Source organism: Microtus oregoni, unplaced genomic scaffold (assembly GCF_018167655.1).
Source record: "Microtus oregoni isolate MIOR12 unplaced genomic scaffold, Mior012 000043F_ref0000047, whole genome shotgun sequence".
Classification (NCBI taxonomy): domain Eukaryota; kingdom Metazoa; phylum Chordata; class Mammalia; order Rodentia; family Cricetidae; genus Microtus; species Microtus oregoni.
Genome location: NW_024543210.1, coordinates 1,249,506 through 1,259,180, shown reverse-complemented (window position 1 = coordinate 1,259,180; position 9,675 = coordinate 1,249,506). Strand labels below are relative to the sequence as shown.

Below are 9,675 nucleotides of genomic sequence, written 5' to 3'. Positions count from 1 at the left end.
GACCATCCCAGCTTCCAGCTCCTTCCACTTGTCTTCTAAATAGCTTTTTTGAGACAGGGTTTCAGTAGCTCAGGCTAGCTCCTAACTCCTCGCTGCGCTGTCTGGAGTTAGTGGTGTGTGCCACCATGCTTGTTTTATGCTATCTTATTTCACCACATCACAAGATAATGTTTTGTTTCCCCTTTATCTTCTTATTGACCCTTATAAAAAATTTAAGTTAACTCTTAAAATAATTAACATCTTCTTTCCCAAAATATGAAACCAAGATCAGAGAAGTCAGATAGGCAGAGACAAAACGATTTAACGAATAATTATAGAATACTGGAGTCGGAGTTCTTATCTAGAGACTAGTGATCAATCTCTACGGTAGCACACATTGCTTCTCATTCTTCAGGTTTCCTAAGGAAGGTGGTTCAGAGGTTCTGATGGAGGAATTATTCAGGGGAAGCAGAAAGTAGTATCCACAGGGAGGGCTGATCAGACACATTTATTAATGCCACATTGTAAATGGTACTTAGGGAAGTGTACAGCGATGTTCCATGTTCCCATCTAACACAGCTTGCTTAAGTTTAGCCGACAGGATTCATCTTGAGTGGACTCGGAGCCATTAGTGATGACCATGGGCAGGTGCAGGACTGGAGCCTTCCAAGTAGAGGAACAAAGTGATTCAGTAGAAGCAAGAATATAATTTACTGTTTAAAGTATCAAGTTAAGACAATTCATCTTCAACACTACAAAACAGAATGGGGGCAGGGTATGGTGTACACACCGTTAATCCCAACACTCTGGGGGCAGAGGCCAGAGGATCTCTAATTTCAAGGCCTAGCCTGGTTTACATAGTAAGTTCCAGGTCAGCTAAGCTGACACAGTGAGACTTTGCCTCAAAAAGCAAAAATCCCTGCTCTAATCCAACCAAAAATACAAACAAAAATCCCACCTAGGGGGCTGTAGAGCGGCTGGGAGGTTAAGAGCGCTCACTGGCTGCTTTTCCAAAGGTCCTGATTTCAATTCCCAGCAACCACATGGGGGCTCACAACCACTCACAATAGGATCTAATGCCCTCTTCTGACATGCAGGCAGAACACTGCAAACATAATATATAAAACCCCACCCTGAATGGGGGTGGGAGCCACTTCTATGTGATACACGCAGCACAGCTCCACATCTGTGCAAGCGATGCTGATGCCGCAGTCCACCCTTGGGAGCAGAGAAAGGTCTCCCCTGCGGAAGCTCAGGAAACCAGTCCTGGGTTCGTGTAAGTCTCAGATGACCACAGTGTCAGTGCCGGGGCACAAACTTATCACATACTTTCCTCCAAATAAAACGGGAGCTTCAGTAGCAAGCTCACCCAGCTAGCCTGTGCCTTCCACTGGTGGCGTTAGCTACCCGCTCTGTCTGTCACTGCAGGAAGTGTTACTTGGCCCAAAGGGTGCTCGCTGTAACATTTAACTGCTTATGTCTTGATCTTTAGTATTTCCACAGTATCTTATAGAATCGCTGAACCAGGCATCCGTTTCAATTCAGGACTCATATAACTTGTTTTGAAAAGCTATGATGGCCTTACCATCCCCAACCATCCAAGAAGCACAACTCTTACCTTTCAAAGCTTTACTTCTTTTATCTAAAACAGAAGAGAAAATCAGTTACAATAATGCCCTACAAAAGTGCCCCGTCAATAACGGTCAAAAATCAACGTGACTGCAGGCGTCACACGTTGGGTAAGGCATACAGCATGCTTTCAGAAACAGTTATGGCTGCGTGTCACAGTCATTTCTTTTTCCAAAGTAGGAAAACTGGCATACACAGTAGGAGGTTTCAAGACAGCATGTACACAGCCATTCATGTCCTGTTCCCTCTCCCCTCCGCCCTCACTTGCTCTCCTCTGCCGTCGGCTGTCTCCTGCACACAACAGCCCCTTTTTACTTTCATGGCAGGTGTTCATGTGTAAGCAGACGGAGGGAAGACGTGTAACATTTGTCTTTCTGAGTCTGACATGTCATTAGCAGGACAATCTTTGCTTCTATTCATTTTCCCACAAATAACATTTTTTCTTTTATAGCTGAATAAAGTTCCATTGTGCATATCTATTATAGTTTTTTTTTTTCTCAGTCTAAGCTCTCCCAACAAGGGCTATTTCAGCTACTTTATTCCATTTTTTAAAATTTATTCATTTGTTGATGGGTATCCAAGATCATAGTTCTGGACCAGCCAGATGGCTCAGTAGGTAAAGGCACTTGCTGCACAAGCCTGGTGACCTGAGTTCAATCCCTGGGACCCACATACAGGTGTGAAGGGGAGAACCAACTGCATCCCTCTGCACACATGTACCCCACACATCACGTGCATCTACACGTACAGGTTAATAATTTTTTTGTTTTTGTTTTTTTGAGACAGGATTTCTCAGTAACTTTGGAGCCTGTCCTGGAACTAGCTCTTGTAGACCAGGCTGGCCTCGAACTCAGAGATCCACCTGCCTCTGCCTCCCGAGTGCTGGGATTAAAGATGTGCACCACCACCGTCCAGCAGGATAGAAATATTTTTAAAAGTCATAGTTCCCTAATTGTGATTTTTTTTATTGTAGGAAATTATTTTAAGGTGTGTTATTTTTGTTTATGCTGCATTTGTTTAACTCTGTGAAGCTGTGATTCTTTGCCTGTCTAAAACACCTGATGGTTTAATAAAGAGCTAAACAGCCAATAGTGAGGCAGGAGAAAGGATAGGCAGGGCTGGCAGGTAGAGTGCAATTAGAAGAAATGTAGGCAGAGGAAGGAGCAATAGAACAAGGAGAGGAAGACACTAGGGGCCAACCACCCAGCTAGCCTCGGAGTGGAGAAAGGAAAAAGCCCAGAGGCAAAAGATAGATGAGATAGAGCTACCTAGAAACAAGCCAAGCTAAGGCTGGGCTTGTAAGAGAGTTGGGTGGCAGGTCCCCCTAAAGACCAAAGAGTAAAGAGCTTAAGAGTAAACAACCAACACCAGATTTTTTTTTTATCTGAAACACCACCCCTGCCAACTTTGAAGAATTACATAAAAACATAAACCTACCAGCACTCCTGATTTTATAAAGGATGAAGGTCATCAACCCCATTCCTACCCAAATTTCCTGGTAAACCTGGGTATAGTAGGGTTTCATGGGGACCCAGACATTCTTAATAAGGCTTTGAAGCATCTGAAAAAGAACGAACATTAAGATTACTGCTAGCGCATACCCAATTGGCAGGATACTTTCATTATTTCACCCGACAGTGTTCTAGCCCCACAGGCTCTGTGGAGCTCTCTGAGCTGACACCCCTCCAGAAGGCTCCCCGTAAGCCTCTCTGCCACTAATGCTAGCCCCCAGTCACATGCCACTTTTTTGACCTTTGGGTGGAAACACTCCTTTCAGCATTATTAGCATTTCAAATTGGGGGGGGGGGGGGCGGGACCCAACCCAACCAAATGGAACCAACCAAACCAAACCAAACCAAAAAACAACCAGGGTTAGGCATGGTCATTTCTGTGGGAAACCAACACCCAAGCCTGGTACATTGGTACACTTTCACCTCCAGTTGCTCAGTGCTGAGATTGATGGATGAATACAGAACAATACATGATGAACCAACTATGATCGCTCTCAAAGTAATGTTTCCTGTTTCTTTACAATTTACCACAGATTCCAAACCAGATACTCTCATTCTCAACCCGCAGTTGTGAGACATCCGATGACTCCAACAGCACCAGGAACATCCATCTCAGAGCCCTTCTCATTTGACTTGGAAACCCCTTACCTTGAAGGCCTGCTCTGCACCACTACTGCAGAGAGTTGTACCTCTCAGCGTTCTCTGGCTTTCCACAACCGTTTGTCAACCTATAGTACAGATCTGTCAGAAGTTCAGTCTGGGTAAAGGCCAGTGGCTGCCCTTGAATTCCTGAGACCTGGACCATACTGACTCAGCAGAAGGGAAGGGGACATGTGCTGTGGGAGGAAAGAGGAAGAGCCAGGCCATCTGGAGAAGTGACTTTGGCAGAAGCACTCATAATGAACTTGAAGATCAGGGAGGAATGTGGCTGCCAGACACAAACCCACTAATTTAGATGTCTTGCTTGTATGACAGGGATAGTAAAATAGTTCTACCCGAAGGGATTGCTGTAATCTTTAAGTGAGTTAGTATATGTAGAATTCATACAGCACCTGGCACCATTTCGAAAGTACCTGTTATACAGAATGTTATTGTTGAACCAGGGAACATGTGCACACCAATTAGGTCCTTGAGTTTAGATTCTAATCTAAGGATGTCCTCCAGGGGGTGGAAATGGCTCAGCCGGTTCTGGTCCCAGAATCTACATGGTGGCTCACAACCATCTGCAATGTAACTCTAGTTTCAGGGGGTCTGACACTGCCTTTAGACCCTCCAAGGGCACATACAGAGTACATATACATACATACAGGCAAAACACATACATAAATCTAAAACAAAACAAAAGCCCCAAACAGCACCATTTACTGCTTGACAATCTCCTATACTACCGCCTCCCAAAGCTACCCATGACCCAAACTACATGAGAGCACACCAAACCTGGTCTATACTCCTGGTTACTGTAGCAATCTATCCCTATGGTCTTGCTTCCTGCTCTCTCCTATGGGAATGAACTTAAATTGAAGAATGGCCTGAAAGTTAGCTAGCCCAGAGAGTTAACTCATAGGGTGTGACTATTATCTTCTCCTGGACTGTATCAGTCCCTAAATTCCTAATATTTGTATTCAGATGCTCTAACACGATAGTCCTACCTTCGGAGGTGGCCTTTGGAAAGCTGAAGAATCCCAAGCTACTGAGTGACAGACAAGGACTCAAAGTATTGCAAAGGACCAGTGGGTTAGAAATTCCAGCTGTGTTCAACTTTAGGAACTCCCTAAATCTCCTGTGTCAAGGACCTTCTACTTGCTCCACAGAGCTCTTGAAATATAAAGGGTCCAGCCTAGGACCTACTGCAGAGTAAGCAAGCAGTAAATGATCAAACCTGTAACAAGGAATTGCTACAAAAACTCAACAGAAAGCAGCAATCCCTAGGCCACTGGGACTCCAAGGGGGACCTGAAAGGATTTCTTTTCCTCTAGCAGGCTGAGTACAATTGCTAGGCCACTGAGACTCTAGGGGGACCTGAAAGGGATTCCTCTTTTCCTCTAGCAGGCTAAGCGCAAGTGTTGAGACCTGATATCAAGAACAGGCGGTGGTGGTGCATGCGTGCCTAATATCAAGAACAGGCGGTGGTGGTGCATGTACGCCTGACATCAAGAACAGGCGGTGGTGGTGCATGCGCGCCTTTGATCCCAGCACTTGGGAGGCTGCAACAGGTGTATCTCTGTGAGTTCAAGTCCAGCTTGGTCTACATAGAAAAATTCTTTTTTTTTCCTTCCGAGACAGGGTTTCTCTGTAGCTTTGGAACCTATCCTGGAACTCGCTCTGTAGACCAGACTGGCCTCGAACTCACAGAGATCTGCCTGCCTCTGCCTCCCAAGTGCTGGGATTAAAGGCATTCACCATCATGCCTGGCAGAGAAACCCTGTCTTAGAAAACAAAATAAAAAAGGAGTGGGACTTACACAGCCCAGGGTAAGGGCGTGTGCACCTGTGAGGCAGATGAACCTTTCTTAGCTCTAGGCCAGCCTGGTCTACAAAGCAAGTTCCAGGATAGCCAGGGCTGTTACAGAGAAACCCTGTCTCAACGCCCCCTGCCCCCAAAAGGGAAGTGCTATTTATCACACGAGGGCCTAGAAGGAGAAAGTAAACTAGAAGGATAGAAAGGGACTTTGATTACCTCGGGATTTTGCTCAGGATCTGGGGACCCTGGCACTGTTTTATTCTACGGAGACTTCCTATGCCTGTAAAGGTTTTGAAAATTAAAGTAACAGCAAGCGTGCAATACACTGGAAAGAGAGGGCACTTGACAGGCTAAGGTTAATAATGTGGTTTGATACAATTTCGAACATCTCCCTTGCCGACGCCTAACTTGGAAGAAGCCTGCGGCATAAAGGAAAGAAGGCAGTAACTTTGGAGAGATGCTTCTTGGTTTGGGATCTAGCTGCATCGGTAACAGGGTAGGTAACAGGACGCTCACAGTTGATGGTGCCATGCTCCTTTGCCAAAGCCTATGTGTCCATAATGCTGCCTGAGGTGGGCCTTCACCAGAATCTAGCCCCTGGACAACACCTTCTCTGTGATGATCCTAGGTGCCTCCCGTTGAAGTCTTTTTTTTTTTTTTTTCCGAGACAGGGTTTCTCTGTAGCTTTGGAGCCTGTCCTGGAACAGGCTTCTTGTAGACCAGGCTGGTCTCGAACTCACAGAGATTCGCCTGCCTCTGCCTCCCGAGTGCTGGGATTAAAGGCGTGCGCCACCACCGCCCGGCTTCCCGTTGAAGTCTTGAGGAATAACCCCTCTATCAGTATAGAGAAATGATCTCAGAGCACACCCTCCCAGACCCTTGTTAACGCCAAGGACTGGCAACAACCCCTCGCCCGGACAATCGGGGAGCCTGACTCCAGGAACACCCTTGCAGGTCTGGAGAACTGACCGCCGAGCACATTCCCGCAGTCGGCGTGACTGACCCCCGGGCACTCCTCGGCCGCAGTCGTGGGAACCCCGTGGACCCTCCTCACAGTCCGCGGACGGCGCAGGGGCTGATCCAAGGTCAGCGTGGACCGCAGAGTCCCTGGCCTGCGCTCCCGACCTACTTCAGCCCCACCGCACCTCGTCCCGGTCCCTCTCCAGTTCCCGCTGTTGGGAACACAGGAAAAAGCCCCGGCCCGGCTCTCACCTCAGCGGGACCAAGGCCACAGGCCACACCAGATTTCCACAAGCCTGGGAAAGGTCACTGAACACGCAAGCGCTGCGCGGGGCCAGTCGGGAAAGCGGAAGGAACGGAGGCTCCTGGAGCGGGCTGCCGGGCCTTCTGCGCCTGCGCACCACAGCGCCCCCGGTGGTCACCCGGGTGCTGCAAGCAACCAGGAGTTGCTGGGAGATGGAGTCTACTGTGTCTCTATAGTGTCTTAACACTGACGTGGGTTTCCGGAAACACTGGGCTTTAAGTACCGAACCCAACACAGTAGATAGGCTAGATAAATTGACCTTAAAGCAAACAAAAAGCCCTTTTAGCAGGGCTTAAACCTTTAACCCCAGCACTCGAGAAGCTGAGGTAGCAGGCCTGGGCTACAGCGTGAGACTGCCTCATAAACCAAAAATCGGGTGTGGTGGCGCATATCTTTAATCTCAGCACCAAGGAAGCAGAGGCAGGCAGATCTCTGTGAGTTCAAGGCCAACCTGGTCCAAGTAGTGAGTTTCAGGACAGCCAGAGCTACACAGAGTGGCCGAGTCTCCAAAAACAAAAAACAAAAAACCAAAACAAAGCAAAGGCAGGTCTTAGTGGCACAGGTCCTTAATCCTAGCACTTGGGAGGCAGAGGCACCAGGGTGGGGGTGGAGTAAGGGGTGAGGTGAAGGGGTGGGAGGGTGATGAGTAAGGGGATGTTTTTCTTGAGTGAGACACTAGGGTGTTCTATATAGCAATTCTGGTCGGGACTGTTACATTCCCACCTTCCCAAACAAAACACCAAAGCAATATAGAAAAAAGAAACCCTCTTTACTTGATTTTTTTTTCTATGTTGCCTGGAACTCGCTGTGTAAACCAGGCTGGCCTCAAATTCAGAAATTTGCCTGCCTCTGCCTTCTGAATACTGGGATTAAAGGCCTGCACCATTACTCCAAGCTTTTTTTGTTAATTACCATTTCCCCCAGTATTGCTCATTTTTGTGCTACATATTTGAATAAGCAGCCATTCTGAGCATAGCAATTATCCTTAAAAGATGTTGGAAAGTGATTTAAAGACTTCTGCAGGAACTCCAGGGACTGGACCTAATAGTTTGTTGGGTTTTTTTTTTTTTTTTTTTTTTTTTAAATAAATACGCTAGCTGTGTGTGGTGTGCATATAATCCTTGCACTTGGAAAGCAGAGGATGATCAGGATTTTACGACCATCCTGGGCTACATGAGACCCTGTTTCTAAACAAAAACTAGCCCGGTGGTAGTGGCGCGTGCCTTTAATCCCAGCACTTGGGAGGCAGAGGCAGGCGGATCTCTATGACTTTGAGGTCATTCTGGTGTACAGAGGGGGTTCCACATCATGCTCCAAAGATATGAAGAAACCCTGTCTTGAAAAATCAACCAACCAACCAACCAACCAAACATTGTTCTTGCTTTATTTTAGCCTTTAAAAAAAGGCTTAATTTTATTGTGTTTTGTTCACATCTATATCTGTGTACCAAGTTTGTGCCTGGTATCCTCAGAGGTCAGAAAAGGGCATTGGATACCCTGCAACTGTAATAATGGATGGCTGTGATCTACCATTCGGTGCTGGGAATTGAACCTTGGTCTTTTGGAAGAGCACTAAGTGCTCTGAATCACCTAGGCATATCTCCAGGCCCATACCTTTGTTTAAGGAACCACTAAAACATCAGCAGAAAGTGGAAAAACAAATCTATCTATTGAATTAAAACAAATTAGGGCTTGGGGATTTAGCTCAGTGGTAGAGCTTGCTCAAGCATAAGGCCCTGGGTTTAGTCTTCAACTGGGGATGGGTGAGTGGGTAGGTGACTCAAAATAACAAAAAAAGAAAAAAAAAAGGTTCCAGCAGTGGTGGTGGAACCCTTAATCCCAGCACTTGAGAGGCAGAGGCGGGCAGATCTGTGAGTTGGAGGCTCCTGGTCTATAAAGAGAGTCCCAGGACAGCCAGGGCTCTTACACGGAGAAACTCTGTTTTGAAAAACCAAACAGAACCAATCAAACAAACAAACAAAAAACAAAACTAAAAAAAAAAAACAAACCAAATTTGGTATGTTTAACAATTACCAAAACAGAAGCCAGGAGAAATGATAAGGAACACAGACAAACAAGAGAAGACAAAGATACCTTATAGAAAGAAAGCCTGCAGCAGCCTGTCCAGTGCAGCTGGGATTCCTCCTCCTTTCCTCTTTCATTTTTTCCCTTAAAATTTTTTACTATGTGGATGTGAGTGTGTGTGTGTAAATCAAAGTGCCACGGTATCCATGTAGAGTGATAGGAAATCCATGTGGAAGTCCCAGGCATCACACTCAAGTGGTCAGACACCTTTACCCATTGACCCATCTAGCTAGTCTTCCTTTGTTGTTGTTGTTTTGTTTTGTTTTTTTTCTCGAGACAGGGTTTCTCTGTGTAACAGTCCTAGCTGTCCTGGAACTAGTTCTTGTAGACCAGGTTGGCCTCGAATTCACGGAGATCCACCTGCCCCTGCCTCCCAAGTGCTGGGATAAAAGGTGTGTGCCACCACTGCCCGGCTTGTTATTGTTTTTTAAATTTAAAAATCACTATTATTTTTTGGATATGGGTGTTTTGCCTGCATATATGTGTAGTCTCAAACTCACGGCAATTCTCCTGCCTCAGTCTTTCAAATGCTGTAACTACAGGGGTGAGCACTATGTCCAGCCTTTTTCTCTCATGAAGCTGGGGATGAACCTGGGGCATTGGACAACATATGAGCTCTACAACTGAGCTTAACTTTCAACCATACAGCAAACTAGATCTCAGAGCGCAATGGGGCGTAGGGTAGAAATATTTGAAGAGCTAATAGCTGATTGAGAATTTCCCAAAAGGGATTTAAAAAACAATAAAG

General features: G+C 46.2%; 1 protein-coding gene across 1 annotated transcript; it reads right to left on the bottom strand.

Moving 5' to 3' along the window:
* Positions 1–472: 472 nt before the first annotated feature.
* Positions 473–6,948, bottom strand: Atp5mj (ATP synthase membrane subunit j). Its single transcript, XM_041633294.1, has 4 exons — positions 6,792–6,948; positions 3,046–3,169; positions 1,598–1,621; positions 473–642 (listed from the first exon to the last, which is right to left on the bottom strand). The coding sequence occupies exons 2-4, from the start codon at positions 3,167–3,169 to the stop codon at positions 608–610; spliced, it is 183 nt and encodes a 60-aa protein (XP_041489228.1). The 5' UTR covers positions 6,792–6,948; the 3' UTR covers positions 473–607.
* Positions 6,949–9,675: the final 2,727 nt, after the last annotated feature.